Genomic DNA, 18,284 nt, shown 5'->3' with positions numbered 1-18,284 from the left:
AACGTCAAGTAGAAATAGTGCAAAAGGAAATTGATACTGGAATATCTATCTAATTCAGCCTCTGACTTGGACATTTCTAAACGTTAAGCATTTGTTTAAATTCATTTTGTTAGGATGTCTCAAATAATTTAAGTACTGTTAAATAATTAGTTATACGTAAGAATTTATTTAGATTCATTTGTTAGATAGTCTTAAGTGATAGTGTCCCGCAGTGGACTGATCGTTAAGACACGGTTCCCAGCAGATCACCGAAGTCAAGCATCACTGGCTGCTGTCAGTGTGCGAGTGGGTGACCCACTTGGATCAGTCTGCGTAGGGACCGAGGGTGTGCGGTATGGGTCCTCGTTAAACTGTGCTACCGTAAAGTGCTCGACTTCGCGTGCAGGTCGTTGGGCTACCGAAGCGAGGGTGCCATCCCCTCTGCAGAGGATCAAAATTGTGATGGCATGTCTTCAAATCATCCTCAGGGATGTTTCCCAGACCGTCGCCAATAGTCCATTGTGCAGCTCTAGTGCGACGTAAATGAACTACCAACCAACCAACCTTAAGTGATAGTTAAAGCATTGGTGAATAGTTTGTTATACGTTAAGTATTTGTTTAGAATATTTTATTCTTAGAATAACAAAATTAGTTACGAAGTAATTATTTACACTTATTTTTATATTATCTCTCAATTTTTTCTTCTCAAATAAAGGAATTTGGAATAAAAAAGAATAAAATATTTTTCTAATTCTATTTCGAACAAACAGTAAGAGCAAACAATGATGAAATTCATTGGCGAATTTCAAAACGAACTGAAACTTTTAAAACCATTTAACACTAGTTTTTCCCATTCTCATTGTTTACTTCGCTTTGAGTTACTTTCTTCAATTTTTTTTTAAAAAAAGCGCTTAATTTTGATACGTATATTTTAAAAAATTTCAGAGAAGAGAGATTTAAGAAATTTCAATACGTTAAGTATTTGCTTAGAATATTTTTTTTGCTTTGAAATACAAACTTAGTTAAGAGGTAATTATTTAGATTTATTTTTGATCCTTTTTACAGTGACTTTAGAAATTTCAAACATTAAAGGTTTTTCTATTTTTTCTCACGACAGGGGTCTAAATGATTTTAATATTTCCACTGCCTACTATGCTGAAATGTCCCGAAATGATAGTTGTGGTGCTTTTTGTGGTCTGATGGCTACCGAACAGATTTAAAATTATTACAAAAACTCAATACATAGAAAACTTCGAAAATATCGCTTGAAAACAATCAAAATTGAAGTAAAAGTACTCCACGTGGGCAACAGCTAGCATATTAATGTGGGTTCAAGCACCAAAGAAGGACGCGACGGTCCTAATTTAGAGAAAATTAAATATAGCAGTGGAAGCCCAATAGAAGTGGTGCGCCAAAAATAATGCGATCGTTAACCATTATAAAACTGCTGAGTAGTCCTTTTTGTTAACTGACCAGAAATTTTGCCACAACTTAATATATCCTGATATCACTCTCATAACTATAGATGAGTTTAAATAACTGGGGGTAACTTTTGATAAGAAACTAAATTGGAAGTCCCACATTGAATCACGGTCCGAGCGAGTGTTTTTTTGGCAGATCTGGGGATGTGCCCGATCGTTTCTTAATGTAATCTATTAAACTTGCCCTTGATTACCACTGCAGTGCTTATGAGTGATATTATAGCTAGTTTTGGGAAGGAGTTTTTTTCATAATTTTTTTAAACTATTCAACATTATCTACTTTATCTTGAAAGAAAAAGCAGTTTTTTATATATTGCTAAAATTATAAAAGAAATCTTGATAGTTACAGATATTTCATTTTTCTCGGAAAAAAAATGCTAGAAAGAACTGTCCTTCGTACCAGTATTTGCTCTTTTCCGTTTTCCTATATAAGGGATTTCAGTCATGAGGGAAACGAGGATCTAATCGAATGAAAAATATTTATTATTTTAAACAATTAGAAACTTCACGGAACTAGCCTCTGATAGTTATGACTGGTGAAATCAAGTCAACCCTAACAAAAAAAAAAACTATCCGGCCATCATTAGAGAATGAGCCTTGCTATTGTTTGAAAACATATGCTTTGTTGAAACGCATACCCAAGTCAAAATTCTTGATGGTCCCATCAAAGCATTTTGATGGTTTATGTTGGTTTCAGAACGATTTATGATGGACCAACATATTTTGATGGTAGCCATCATCCAATATTTTCCCTTATACATTCATGGTTTTTGATATGCCAACAAACTATCATCCCTTCATGATGGAAAATGCTACTTGAATTCTATGATGGTTAACCATCAAGATAAGTTTGATTCTCATGAACCAACAATCCATAATGATCCATAATGTTTCCAAATATACACTTCCATGATGGTTCAGTGGAAATTCTTGTTGGTTCTCAGGAATATGCCATCAAAACAAACTGCTATTCTTATGTTGGACCATCATAAATCAGTCCAAATTCCTCCTTGATGGTTACTTATGTTAGTTACCATGCATCAAAAATATAATGGCTCATGATGGACTTATTGATGGTTATCATCAAGATTGTGTTGGTCCATCAATGGAAAACCATCGAAAATTTTGACTTGAGTATAAGACCCTATTGGCTGTCATTTTTGCAACCCTGAATAACCAATGAATCGAAAACACCTCCCTCGCTGCAAACTACTCCACGAACTTGACTCCGAGATCGCGATATGTCGGAATGCGGAAGAGTTTCCATGGCGATTACTTTGGTCTTTCTTCTACTTCTAGTATTCGGATGTTTTTTGTTCTTTCTTTGTTGTTCCTACCGTTGGAAATAAAACAAGAACAATTGAAGAGAAAAATTTAATATTCGATAGTTAGTTCGAGAATTATTATCTTAAAATTTGACATTAAAAACAACAAATCACAGAAATCCAACTAAGCAGTTGAAATTCGGAATGCTGAAAGGACCATGTTTGGGTATGAATTTAATGCAGTTTTTTTTTAAATTACAATTTATTCGAAAATTATTGCAATCCTTAGTCATTTTCTTTCAGTTCATTTTGCCTTACTTTACGTTTTGTTTTGCTGCGCAAAAGATATAAGATTGAGATGGGCTGTAGAAAAAAGTACAGTGAATACGATAAATTTTAAAAGAATTAACATTCAACAATTAGTTTTAGAGTTTTTAAGTGCTAAACTTGTAGAGAAAGAATAAAATGTTTGAGAGATCTGTGACACACTGAAATGCAACTACGAAGTTAAAAATTGTGAACTTAACGCGAACTTTGTTTCTGAATTCCAATTCATTCAGAACTCGTCGCAAATTTAAGTCCTTTTCCGTTATTTTTTCAGTTTTTTCCCCTTTAAGTATCATCTGTTTATCCATTGTTGTAGAAAATGTATTTTCCGTCATGAGAACTCTATTTCTTTAATTTATACGCTAGCGCTTGAGTTGATCTAGAGATAGAGATAGATAGATAGATATAGATAGAGAGAGATTGATTACACGTTTCCAGATATAAATCTTATCATTTAAATTAAAATTTTTAAAAATAAAAAAATAATAATAAAGAGCGATCAAAACCATTCCTTATTTGAATTGTTGTAAGTCCATCTAGTGGAATTACATCTTATTTATTTCAACTCGTTAAGTCACACAATTTGTATTCCTTAGGTAAATTTTTTTTCTTCAAATCAACGATTCCTTTTAAAGTCAAGGTAAAAGTCTATTTTGCTATGATTAACATATTAACAAAACAGGGAGAAATATTAATGTTCAAGAAAAAAAGCGATATATAAGAAACAGATACGAGGATTAATGTGGGGAGTAATTGTAACAGGGGGAGCAGCATCTGTTTACATTAAAATTAACATTTGCAAAAAAAAAAAGTTTTTTTAAAAGTAAGAGTTTTTTATATATTTTCTTTCCTCATATTTTTTTTTATTATTATTACAATAATAATAAAATAAATCGTTGCTTTTAAATTATTAGTGTCACTTATACAAACAGAAATGAATGAAGCCATATATTAGTTTAGCTTTATATTTTCGTAATTTGTTTAAAAGCGATAAGAAACTTGACTTATTTTACAAATTAGTTATAATTTAAATTGATTTTTACATGTTGTATTTTGTGTTGCATAAAAAATTATTTTGGTATATAATATGAATGAATGATTTTAACGTTTTACATTTTTTCTTTCTTTTTTTTCTGCTTTTGCTGACGTCTTTGATTTTATAGCATCTTAAGTAGTTGCTATATCTTAAAACAACAATTGAGATATATTGGCTTGAAATAAAGTTTTTAATTATATTTAAACTGAGAAAAATTATTCTTTATGATATTTAGTGCGTTTATCAACTTTAAGGATCCCTATAAAAATAATAAGAAAAAAACAATCACCAAGAAATCATGTAAACTAGTTTTTAAAGGAAATTTCCAATTCAAAGTCGGAATTGAAAAATTGTTTTCTGTTGTTAATGATTTACTTTTTGTATTTTGTTGATATGTCTAAGAAGATTAAACAAATATTTTTTCATCTTTGAAAAATGTTATTGAGTTTCCCAAAGTGCAAAAAGGTACGTCATTTCATGTATTGTACTTTAAGTAATCAGTCGATCGTGTATAATTTACAAGAGAAAACCTAGGATACTGCAAAATGGAGGTAGAGTTAGATAGATTCTTGATAATTACTATTTTCCGTTTATCCTACCATTTTATGGATTTTCTAGTTCATTCATGGTTAAAGTCATTTAGAACTCCAATTATTTGAGCGAAAGTTTTGTTTAATTTTACATGGATATCGTGTACCTTATTTTGCTCAATTAGTGACAACTTTTATTATAGGATTCTGACAGTTTGAATAATGGTAATAAAATAGGTTATGTTAAAGAAAAAATATGAACTATTACTGCACACTTTATTATTAAGACAAAACAAAATGGAAAGAGTATCATCGATTGATTTCTGCCATTATATTTTTTTTAGTTGAAGTCATCATAAATAAGAATATAAATGAGACAAAAAAATGTTGCTTTTTATTAAGAAATTATTGCATAAAATAGGTATTTCGATTTTTTGTAAAATTTTAACATTTACAACTTTGTAAAGCTCTTAATTTTGTATTTTATTAGTATATTCATATATTAATTTATTCATACTTTATTCCCGATTAAAATTATCAAGATTTTCATTATTACCACAATTTATTTTTGATGCTTCTTTTCAAAACTACGTTTTTTCGCTTTCTAAAACTAAGATTAGCTCATTTTGAACTTGAAGTAACTGGCATAGTTTTTAATAGTTATTCTAAATTTTGATTAATTGGTTATTATTGCTGGAAAAGGATAATTAAATATTATGTATAAAACATAAAAATTTAGAAACAAGCTACATAACAACCATTGTTCATAACATCTATGTAAGAGAATTGAAATTAATATTTATTATCGCTTCGTCCTATAATTAAAAACATCAAAATTTAATAAATAAAAAAAAAGACTTCTGAATTCAGTTACTAATTTATTCATTATTTATTGCAAAAACTTTCTGGAAATCTATCTTTTCATCTCATTTGAACAATCTTTTCTTTTTCTTCATTTACGTTTCAAAATTTTATGAGCCCTACATAGAGAAAAAAAAAATTCTGATAAAATTACTGTACTGTATGGTAATGTCGTTTGTGGTTAAAGGAAAAAAGACATAATTTTGATTAACAAAATCAAAATATACCGTATTCAAACCGTTACCATTTTTCCTTTCATATGGTAATAGTTTACCAAAAATTCTGGTTTTCAAAACTATAGTTCAGTAAAAAATACTTATACTACCACACATTCAGAAAAAATATTAAGCAGAAAAGCAAATTTGACAGAAGAAGCGATTTTTATGCCATGATTTAAGGTATCAGGATAAAATATTGCCGATTTTACCAAATTTTGTCACATATTATTAAACCATATTTTATTATTAATTTTACTAAAATCATTACCAAAGCTCTTCTGTAAAAATTATCTAGCTTTTTGATGTTCCCATGGAGCCAAGAGCATGTTAATTGTTATTTACTAAATTTCGATAGTTATGATCATACTTTTTACTCAGTGTAGTTTTGAATTTATATATGCGTAGTAATCTTCATAATTCGGTCTCAATGCAAAGAATTGTGAAAAATACAATATTAAAATACAATATTGTCTAAAAGAAAAATATGAAAGATATAGGGAAAAAATAGAAAGACGTGGAATAATATATTAATACACATAGTTCTAAGAGCAATTGAATTTTTCATGTACCTCTATTAAAATTAAATGACTTAAAACTAAATAAATTAATAAATACTTAACTGTACAAATTTTATTTTTCAAGCGAAATTTAGAACAAATAAGATCAATACAAAAATATTTACGCCTACGCCCTATAAATATTATCAGTCAAATATTTTGCATTACAGTAAATTTGAATTTAGACAAATTACTAACATTAAGAAGATTAAAAGTAATAAAAACAATTTATGAGAATCCGCATGTCAAAATAAAATACGTGAAGACATGTTAAATCGCTATAAGATATCCGTTTATTAAAGGTCCCGCAGTAGACACGGTTCCCATTAGAACGATGAAGTCAAGCATCACTGGCTGCGGACGGTAAGCGGGTGGATGACCTCTTTGAACAGCCTGAGTAAGGGCCGAGGGTGGGCAGTATTGGTCCCCGTTAAACTGTTCTACCGTAAAGTGCTCGACTTCGCTGTCAAGTCATCGGGCTACCAAAGCAAGGGAGTCATCCCCTCTGCAGAGGATCAAAAGCGATGTCATGTCTTCAGATCATACTCAGGGATGTTTCCCAGACCGTCGCCAATAGCCCATTGTGTGCAGCTCTAGCACTACGTAAATAAAGCACCTACCTACTGTTTATTAAAATAAGATACTTGATATTTACTACAATGAGATTTATTCATCTTGATGTTAAATTTGCTAGAATAATCTCACCAATTAAAGCTAAAATAGATACAATATATCCAAAAACAAGTATTATAATGGGTCCATAAATATCTCGTAATCTTATTGGATGTACAGCTTCCAATATTGCATCGTTATTTTTATTACCGAATGTAATGAATCTGACTTCCTCAGTAATTATTTTATCATACAAACCAGCGTTTCTTATTCGCGTAATAGCCTCATTCACTTTGTCTTTATGGCAGAAATTTTTCCTTAAAGCTACACATATACTTGTGGTGATTAAAGAATCTTCTGACACAACCAAACTGTTATAATCATCGTACATATAAGGTACACCAGCCGCAGTGATAATTGTAATTCTTTTTTTATTAAACGTTCCGTCTTCCGCATCGTCTGCTTGAAAAGTCCAAGAATTTTTCCGAATTATCCTTCCCATTTTCCTTAGATTGCGGTCTGTTGAATTCAACATAAGTTGCAAAAGGAACGTTCCAGCAAACACTTGACATTCATATTGTCCTTTTATTACAGATTTAGAGAGATCGTTGAAATTACGAGGTACGGATTCGTACAGAGGAATGCTTAAAAATGACAACAAAACGGCACAGTAACACGATGATAGGATAAATGAGAATATTAAACTCAATAACAAAAAGAATCGGCGCTTTAAAGATTTGTCTTTGTCAGCAATGGGAGCTCGTAACAGGGATCCAAAGAAGTCTAAGAAGAACTTGAAAAATACTCTCTTGTCTTTTGAAGTAAGCGCGTATATTAGAGGCAGTAAGAACAGCACGCAAAGAGATAATAACCACACATTGAAACTGAACGGATAGAGGTATGCATACATTGTAGGCACCCGTTTCGGGGATGGCGCAAAGAACTTGACATCTTCCTCAGTGTATGGGATTGAGAAGTCTACAACTTGTAATCTGTCTTCAGTGCTAGATATAGCATTGATTGCCATGTCTGCTTCTCCTCTGTGGACCAGTCCAAGCATACCGGTCCAAGTTCCGTTGCTAAGTTCTCGTCCCCACTCATTATCAGAGGCAACTATCAACTTAAATGGCATTTTTAAGGTATCCATCAGCAACTGAATGAACCTTCCTTCCAACTTTGATAGTATCCTGTTTCCGTTCATGTCCGTTGATACGCGTAGGTTGGGTGCCAAAACGATGGCGATTGTCAGTTCTTGTGGTATCTTCATTACCATATATTTATTTGAAAAATGCTTTAAATGTGCGATAATTACATCATTCGATTAATGTCTTTTGCCACGCTGGAGTTAAAATTCGATCCTGATACAACTATAATGTTCTGTTTTACTTTCTCGATGATCATATGATGAAAATGCAACAGTGAATAGACAAATTAAGGAATTTAAACAATGGAAAATTATTTTATTTCTACTCGACCGTGTCTGTTCAACAAAATATTATACATTCAAAACCTTCGCATATTTTATGATCGCACTATATGTTTTAAATATTTTATATCGTTAATATCGGTCCAAGGTACTATACAATTCAAAACTGCATAGTTATAATTTTAAAAATAATTCGATTGGATAAAATTTGGTCTGAAAGGATACTTTTTCCCGACACACACATGAATGATTGTGTCTTGTTGCTACTCCTTAAAAGTACACTCTTGAAAAACTACAATTAGATAACTTGGTGGCATTTTTAAAATCATTTTTCTTTTTTGTAAAAAATCTGTCTTTTTTTAACACAATAGACTGTCTGGTTCCTTTTTATGTCCTCCGGATGCTAGCGAGTTTTCGACATTCTTAATACAATTCATTAAAAATCATTACGCTTAGTTGGTCTTGAAATATTTTTTCATTGTTTCATAATCCAACGTATCGAAACATTGTTGAAACAATTACGACATTTGAAAGTTCTGCAGTCAGATAGCATTTCAATTATTGTCTTTTGATATTTATTTTTCTTCTATATTGGATAATATGTGTCTAGGTTTTATTGATTTATCAAAAGTTTGTAATTCTATTTGTTCACCTTTAGTGTAGATTTATTATTCAGAGCTCATTTTCGCAACATTGTTTTTTCTTCCCAATCAATCAGAATCGATTATTGATCTAAAATAAAAAAAGTTTGTAGCATAAAACTCATATTACCTTTAAATTAATTGTCTTCTAAATAGTTTTTTCCCTATTCGATTTCATCTTCTGAACAGGAGCTGCCTTTTCATTCAGAGAATTTTAACTTTCAAACACTTTCTGAAGAACCAAATAACTTTTTACACGTGTTCATAACGAATTGTTTTAGCAAATTAAGTAAATAAGCTAATCAATAATAAATTTTTGCCGAATTTCAATTTTTTACGAAGATCATTATTTCCTCTAAAATGTCACGCACACAAATTTTCATTAGGCTGAGTCAATTTCAGAGTCAATTACAGAGTTTCTTCACAGTTTCCTGCAAGCTAAATTACATAAAAACGGACGACACTGGTCTGATGGTTTTTCAATATTTTTGAGATACAGGTATTACGAGTAACGTTTAATACAAATCTTCGAATAAAAATTAAAATTGAAAATATGTTCCATACCCTCTAACTAATAGAAAAAAAGGCGCGTGTTTTAAGAAGCTTTTAATAAGCGTTTAATCGATAGAAAGAAATATTGGCGTTTCTAAGTTCGAGGTAATAGTCGATACACCGTACAATTAAATTAAAGAATTGCTAATACAAAAATGATAAAAAAGAAATTTAAATTAAATCATAGATGTTTGATAATTTATTCGATCATTTCAGAAACCTGTTATTGATTATTTTAATTCATCGATAAATGCAGATCATTAACAGCATTTCGTAATTTCTTTTGAAAATCGAATTTAAGAATTTTAGTTTTTGTTTACTTTCAGTTCTACAGCACTGTTATGGTTAAACAGAACTGTAAACATTTCTGCTATCTGCTCCTGCTTAACTTAAATAATATGATAGTATAAAATAGTGTAAAATACGATGCAATTTTTAACTATGCCGTGCAATGCAATATTAAATGAATAATATAAACATAATTAGGCATCATCAAGTTAATAATGCACAGCTATAATGTTGTCTAATGTCTTTGCACATGATGTATAGGACTAAAAAAGAAGAAACACCCTGAATAATTTCGGTCTAATGATCAGATTTTTCATGTATTAGGACTCAAACTTATTGATCCACGGGGGGGGGGGCTTCACATATGGTAATTAATTAGTATAAACGATATTTTAAGTTAGGAAATCAGACAAACCTGTAATCTAGGAAATATGGTCAAAATAGTTCGGTCAAGTGAGCTGTTGAAAGTTTCGAACCCTTAATGTAAATTTAGTAACTTTAATAATTATTTAATAATTTTTAATATTTTATTTAATAATAGGTGAAAAAAAATTTGAATTGTAAGGTAAATATTTTATTTCTTATGAGCTGCACAATCAGTCTTCGCGATGAGCAAACCTAGTGTGTTCTCCAGAAGTGGTATCCACTCTTTCAGGACCACCACAATGGGTGAGATGCCGTTGGCTATGTTAATTTGGACATTTAGTTTCTGCCACACTAGATGGTAGCACAGAGACTCTATTTGGATGCTAAAGGGCACTAGGAATTTAATTTTGCCGGAAATGCCAAGAGCCAATAAGAAACTCCAGGGATCTTTTACATGCCGCATATTCATACGACATGGCCGCTGAGGATTTTCTGCATCCCGAAAATCCGGTGTCTGGGCCGGGGATCGAAACTGCAGACTTCGGCTCAGAAGGCCGACGACAAACCAACTGCGCCACCCAGCCACATTACTTTAATACTAGTAGTGCCTATTAGCATTATTTATATAGCTTATTTTTTAATGTCAATTAGTAATTACCAAAATTAATTAAACATAAAAACATAAACGTCAATAATATGGCGATTTTTACGCTTTTCCTACACGATTTTGCACCATTTGCTTTTTAGTACACATACATATTACTTTTTAGTACATAGCATGTGTTTTTATTTCTACTTTTACATATCACCAAAATTAATAAATATAATTTTAAAAAATGTAATTTTAAATGACGAAACACAAAATTTGAACGAAATTGATGAAATTGTTTCTGAGAAATTCAATTTTAATATACAAGGGGTGATCAAATGAAAAGGTACGAAACGACAAGGTGGGTACAAATGTAGAATTTAGTCAAAATATACACTATAGGCCTGAGCACAACGATTCCACTCATGAACAAGCCGCAGGATTCCTTGTTCCCAGAATTCCTATGGCTGTGACGAGACCCAGTCCTTCACAGCGTCCTTGAGTACGTCGACCGAGTTGAAGCGCTTCCCTTGCAGGTGTTTCTTCTGTGGACCAAACACATGGAAATCGCAGGGCGACATGTCCGGACTGTAGGACGGCTGGTCCAACGTCTCCCACTTGAATTTGGCCAGTTCCATGTGTTTGACTCTGGAGACGTGTGGACGCGCGTTATCATGGAGCAGAAAAACACCCACTGTGAACAGCCCCGGTCTTTTGTTCTTGATGGACCTGCGTAGGCGTCGGAGTGTCTCACAGTACACATAGGAATTAATGGTTTTTCTGTGCTCGAGTTTCTGTTTCTCATACGAAACTGCCGCATCATTTGGACGCCGTTTTTGATAATAGCTTTTGCTCTCTTGTGCGCATGCGGGCTCCCGCGTATGCTCCCATCCCAGTCAGAGACTCAAATTGCATCCCAAAATGTCTCGCTACGTTCTCCCATGGCAGAATATGCAAAAATTTAACTGTTACGTTTTTACGTCGTTTCGTACCTTTTCATTTGATCACTCCTTGTAAAACCTTTTTAAAATTCCATTTCTCAGGAACTATTTGACCGATTTCATTTAATATTTTGTATTTCACCATATAAAATTACATGATTTAAAAAAAATTATATGTCCTTCAATTAAAAAATTAAATAAACGATTATAATAATACGATTAAATAAATAATAAAAAATAACTATTAGAAATTCTAGTTTCAATGAAATTATCTTTGGATAAATATTTAAATTTTTTTCAATCAGTTTAAAAAGTTCTCGAGATATGACGAAATATGCAAAAAATTAAAATTAATATTAATGGCTCCAAAATCTTAACTGGTTTCTGGATCAAACTATTGGAACCATAATTCCTAGTTTGGGGCTGCACCCTATATTTTGAGGTTCAGAAACCCATAACCGAAATAAAGGTATGTTTATTCAGAGAAAGTACGTTTTTGTGTCAGAATTCGTAAATTAAAATATCGTTTGCAATAATTAATAAGCATGTTTGAGGTATTGAGGCATATTGAGGCTTTCTTAACTATTAAGTTTGAGACTTAGCTTGTGAAAAGCCCGATAAAAAATAATTCAGGATGTCCCATTTTTTGTGAGCTGTACATAATACAAAAAAAAGGATGTAATGTAAAAAAAAGGGAGCACCCTGATTAAATTTGAAACTGATGATTGAATTTGTAATACTGAGACTCAATTTAAATGTTTGGGTGTCTTACATTGCATATTCTTGAGAAACTTGAATATTCTAATTAATTAAGGCAGGCGATATTTTATTATGCGATATCAGACGCTAAACTTCTTTTTTCAGAATAAATATGTGGATTCTTCACACTTTGGAACATATTTTATAATCCCTAGAGCTTAAGCAGGAGAGCAGTCAAAAGTTAAAACCCTTTAATGCTGATTTCATCTTTTTCATATTTCGCTATATCTCGAAAACTTTTTAAAGCAAATAAAAATTGCTTGCATACAATTATAAAATTTGTTTACTCAAAGATAATTCCATTATAAAATAATTTGTTTAAAATTATTAATAATTTTTGCTTGAAGGAAATCGTTTGAATAGTTTTCGGTAAATCTAAATTTATATAAACGATTTTTTTTTAATTGGAAAACTCAGAAATTGGATAACTCAGAATTAAATCAAAAATTGTTCTAAAACAATGAATTGCCAATTTCTGCAATGTTCTAAACTCATTTTACTGTCCATCTCACATGAAATTTAAAAATAGAATTTTCTGAAACTCATATTCCTAGCACATTTGCAGATAATGCAACAATTACTTAATAATTTAGAACAAAAAATAAATAAATAAAATATGGGTAAAATAATTTATATGAATACCTAGCTTATAGTTTTTATAGATTTTCTTACGAAAGAATCTTAAATGGGAAAGATAATGACATATCATTTAAATAATAATTCATAAAAAAAGTTGGAAAATGTGCATTTATCCTATTTACATTTGTGGCATGATTTTGAAGATCCAAGAGAATTATTGGACTGTAATTATTGTCATTCCATAATTTGAAATGAACAATGTCACGTAAAAGATGGAACAACGCATAATAAAGAAAGCAATCCAAAAACTAACTACTCTAAATTAGGTTAGTAATGTTGTTTACTACTTTTTTGCAATGCATAGAACATTTTAATCGATATACGGACTTTTTAACGTAATGCCTAAAATATATTTGAGTGAAATGTACGATATTTCTAATTGCTGGTTACCGTTATATTTTTCTTTGACATGAATACAATAAAAAAAGAATGTTTATTTTAACATGTTTTTTTAAGTCTTATTTCAGGCAACGGTAAAATCATTCAGATTTTTTCGATATCCTGACTTATTACGTCTTGGATTCTGTTATTATGAAAGGCTAAGCAATTTAGTTACTCTAATGCATTGCAGTTGTTGTTTTTGAATATTCATACTTTCGAAAAGTGAAATCTTTATTAGATTCTGTTTTTTAAATACAAATATTTTTATTCACAGAAATAAGAGTATATATATTTTTTTGTAAAAAACAGTTAAAAGTTTTTTATAAATAAAATTATATATCTCGTCTTTGAGTTGAAAAATGAGAAAGTTACCGGATGAGCTAACTGTGGCAACAGTTCAAACACCTGAGTTAGAATTTAAAGAGATTAACGGAGAAATATTTCTATCTGGAGTAGATGGGAAATTCCTGGAATCGCTGATGGCTGCTTTTAACGTTCGTTTTCGAATGAAAGAAGCTTCTGATGGGGAATGGGGAAGTCTTCTAGACAATGGGAACTGGTCTGGTATGGTTGGAATGGTTCACAGAGGAGAAGCAGACATTGCAATAAACCAGATCTCTATTACTGAGGAAAGACTAAGTGTTGTTGATTTCTCTATTCCTTACACCGATGAAATAGTCCCATTTGTTGCACCAGCACCTAAACGCATCTCTTCTCTAATTGTTTACTTGTACCCATTTGATATTACTGTATGGGTACTTTGCGCAATTACTTTAATAACTTTGCCTTTAATGTATGTACTTTTAATTAATCAAACACAAACATATGACGCCGTTTTTATTAAAGTGTTTGGGTACTTGCTAAGGCAGCCTGCGGCTGATAAAAAGAAGAGTTTTGCCCACAGAGTCTTCATATTAGTGTGCCTGGTATTTTCACTCGTTATTTCATCTAGCTATTGCGCAGTGCTGCTATCATTTTTAAGTGTTCCACTTTATGAATCAAAACTGAGAAACTTCAAAGAACTTTCTGAAGCTGTGATACAGGGAAGACACACCGCCCAATTATTTTCAGGAACCTTCATTCTGCATCTTCTTCTGACTTCAGCTGACGAGAACATGAAAACCATGGGGGAGATAATACAGTGGAATTCGTGGACGTTTCCCGTCAGCGCTTTCAATGACGGAAGCTTAGATCGAGAAAAAGTCACGATTTCCACAATTGCAGACCTGCAAGCACTTTATAAAGGTTACTCTAATGTTATACTCTCTGAGGATTCCTTATTGACGACGAGTATATGTGTGGTGTTTAGGAAAGATTTCTGCTGCAAGGAAATGTTTGATACAGCTATTTCAAGAATAATTAGTGCCGGACTATACGAGAAATTTAAATCTGAGGAATCAGTTTCTCAATTTGAAAGTATTAATGCCAATGATAAGATACAAAGAGAAGTACCTGTGAGTTTGGAGGATGCTTATGGAGCAGTTTTCATTCTTTTGTTCGGTCACCTTTTATCATTTCTAGTTTTAGTTGGTGAAATAATTTTCGCGCGTTTCACTCATAATCTTCAAGACTCAAGATCAGGCTTGACACAAGATCAAAAACTCTTATTAAGAAAAAACAGTTTAAAAATTCATTATTTTTAATTGTTGAAGAAGATTATTCACCATCTAGCCGGAAAAAAAAATTTACCATCTATCCTTATAAAAAAAAAAAAAAAAAAAAAAAAAAAAAAAAAAAAAAAAAAACAGACTCTACAGAAAGTATTACTGCCCTCCCCTGACGTCATGCAAGAACGTGACTATTTAATTTTTAAAAAAAATCTTTCCTCCTTAGTGCTTTCTTGAATTTGGTGTCCTTAGGGAATTTAAGCATCTTAATTTCAGGTAACAAATTAGTGTTCAACTCATAGTGAACACAAAAGCAGAACAACTGCTGTCACGCGAATTTTTCACCATTGGAAGCAAATAATTATATTAAAAAATAAGTCGAAAGAGGATGAAAGCAACAAAAAAAAGAAAGTCAATGCAAGTGAATTATCTACCGGAAGTTGAAACAAACTCTGCAAACACTGCCCCCTACCGTTGAGAGAACGAAACACGGTCGGGAAAAAAGTAAATAGAAAGTAATGTTAGAGACGATGACAATCCGCAAATATATACCTAAAATAAACTCTTGAACAATCTTGATGATATTTCCAGACAATATTTTCATAATTATTTAAAATTATGATCGCATTTTAAAATTATAATGGAATTCGATATATGCTGTTATCAGGGGTCTGCGAATCATTGTCATTACAGTACCAAAAATTTGTAGTCGGCACCCAATATTTAATTAAAACTTTACATGCAAGCGAAAGGCTGTTACGCTATTTTCTTCGCACGCATAACATATGGCTCCTGAAAAATTTGCATTTTTATGGATCTCAGGGCATTGTATTGTTTTTGTTAACTTAAAGTTTATTGATTTCAAGGATAGCTGGGATTAAAAAGTTTGTTAACTTTAAGGATACCTGGAAGCATTTTTCCAAAAGTTTAAGACATTGTTTTTTTTAAAAAATATAATGTTATTAATTCTCCTTTAAACAATGAAAATACTTAGTTTTTTAAATTGAAACACGAAAAAAGATTATTTTTTTTATTCTTTTTCAAAAAAAAAAAGGAAAAAAAAAGTCACGTTTAATAAAGAGTAAAAAACTCTTTATTGAATTGAAGTAATGCTGAAACATTATATGTTTAATTTCTCCATGTTACTTTCTCCATATGTTTACTTTCAAGGTTGTTCCTGCTTTTCCAGTTATAAAACAAAATATCAAGCCAAATCTTTCAACAAAAAATAAACACCTTTTACGTACTTCTTAAGCACTCAAACATATTTTTAAGCACTATACACATTAACAAAATGCAAAATAATTTTTGAAGACTTTATATGATAATGAAAAAAATAACTAGTTTCTGACAAAGAACTTTTTTCTTGATTATATCAGCCACCATAAAAAGATGGAACGATTTTTCAGTTTGATTTCAGAGGGTGAAAAATGATGCCAGATAATGAGAATATCTTGCAAAATACAGCAAGTATTCGTCAAACTTATTTCAGAATCGACAAGTTTTTTATTCACTTTTAAGTATTTCTTTCTGTTAAAAACAAATATTTACCTGTTTTTTATTATATTCCTTTTCATTTCACTAAGATCAAGTAACTACTTTCTTAATCTTGGCTAATTTAAGTTTGTTTTTTAGTTATTTATGGTATTATATCGCCTAAAGTTCAAACAATTTGTTTACATTTATCATAAGAAATCTATTTCATATACGATCTTTCATCTATTTTTGGATCTACCAATGTTTTTCTTCTTTGTAATCCTTGTGTTAAATTACTGAAATAATTAGTTTCTAATTTGGAAAATTTCATGGGAGTATGTTTAAAAATTGTATACTCTAAATTTTGTAATTAAGTACGAAAATAAAAAAAAGTATTCTAACTATTTTTGCATGTTCATTTTGAAGAATCTCAACTGGAAATAAATAGAAAAGATGTTAAAAATAAATTAACACCTCATGCTATTCCAAAAATTTTCAATGTTCCAAATTCCTTAAAAAAGAGTGGAAGTAATAGGATGTTTCAAACTTGGATCAATTTTAGATAGGCTTAAATCTAATGCAAGTATAAATTTACCTCTCCATTTGCTTAATTTTTATTATTTCTTTATAATTAAGGAACCGAAAATGTGTAAAAACTAGTTTAAAAAAGTTTAGCTTAATGGAGCTGTTCAAGAACTGAAAGACAACATAACCAAGAACATCGGTATTTACAATAAAAAGTTTAATATCAGCATATGACGGGTTTAATTAGTAATTAAAATGGATTTTTGATTGTCAGTTATATTTAACCTTTTTAAGCCTCAAAGAAATATTTTTTCCTGTTAAAATTCTTCTTTACTTAATGTTTAGGCCTAGATTTTTGAAACTTAACTGATATAAATCTTAAATGTGAGTACACAGACATATAATTCATGTATGTTTAATGCTGTTTGTGCCTAAAATTTGCATACCTTTCAAGGTTATAGACTAAGTATTATTTGCAATGTTTTAGACTATTAGTCGGACTTCTTGTCGGATTAAATTCCCAAACTGATCATAGCCTTTTCAATAACACTTAAGTTCAAATTATCTTCACAGATTCAACAAGAATATTGATTGTGGTCGATAATTCGTCAAGTAATTTCGATCTTCTCGATGGATTGAGTTGACAAACTGATCATAATACTGATCTTACTTGGTATTTAATACCAAGTAAGTTTCAATCCTCTTTACGGAGCGAGATTGATTTGTGTCGATTAATTTCCAAGTTTTTTCAATCTTCTTATTGGATTGATTAGACAAACTGAATATGCTAAATGTTATAAAGGCCTTATTTTGAACTGTGTAATAAAGATACTTATGTCAGAAGATTTAATTTAAAACCTATTTAATTTAGCTCAGGTTTTATTAAGACTAGATCAAATTCATATTAATATTCTCTCACTGTTGTGAGTATACTTAATTGCCAATAACTTTATATTAAAAAAATTATATATATCCATCCTAATTTAATGATTCTAACTGTATTTTGCATCGAAATATTAACTTTACTGACTTTAATGTGCATTATATGTTACAGTAATAATAAATTTTAGCATCACAGAATAACAAAAATGGAGGCAGCTACTTTACACCGAGTTGTGTAAAATAACAATCTTGGTGCTTTACTACAATAGGAAGTATCCTTAAAGTAGTGAAACACCACTTTGGTGTTAAATAGTTGCCACTATTTTTGGTGTTGAGATTCATTAAA

At 30.8% G+C, this 18,284-nt stretch overlaps 2 protein-coding genes across 2 annotated transcripts; one reads left to right on the top strand and one right to left on the bottom strand.

Annotated features, from left to right (window-relative positions):
* Positions 1-6,924: 6,924 nt before the first annotated feature.
* Positions 6,925-8,167, bottom strand: LOC107441614 (glutamate receptor ionotropic, delta-1-like). The gene has a single exon (XM_016054943.2). It carries the CDS (start codon positions 8,137-8,139, stop codon positions 6,925-6,927), a length of 1,215 nt encoding a protein of 404 aa, XP_015910429.2. The 5' UTR covers positions 8,140-8,167.
* Positions 8,168-13,807: 5,640 nt separating this feature from the next.
* LOC110282720 (probable glutamate receptor) lies at positions 13,808-15,091 on the top strand. Its single transcript, XM_021146741.3, has one exon. The coding sequence runs from the start codon at positions 13,808-13,810 to the stop codon at positions 15,089-15,091; it is 1,284 nt and encodes a 427-aa protein (XP_021002400.3).
* Positions 15,092-18,284: the final 3,193 nt, after the last annotated feature.

The sequence above is a fragment of the Parasteatoda tepidariorum genome, chromosome 1, assembly GCF_043381705.1.
Source record: "Parasteatoda tepidariorum isolate YZ-2023 chromosome 1, CAS_Ptep_4.0, whole genome shotgun sequence".
NCBI lineage: Eukaryota > Metazoa > Arthropoda > Arachnida > Araneae > Theridiidae > Parasteatoda > Parasteatoda tepidariorum.
This window is presented reverse-complemented; position numbering and strand designations above follow the sequence as displayed.

Bases quoted from the DNA above. Each gene is read 5' to 3' on its own strand.
- LOC107441614 (XM_016054943.2), bottom strand. From the start codon at position 8,139: ATGGTAATGAAGATACCACAAGAACTGACAATCGCCATCGTTTTGGCA.
- LOC110282720 (XM_021146741.3), top strand. From the start codon at position 13,808: ATGAGAAAGTTACCGGATGAGCTAACTGTGGCAACAGTTCAAACACCT.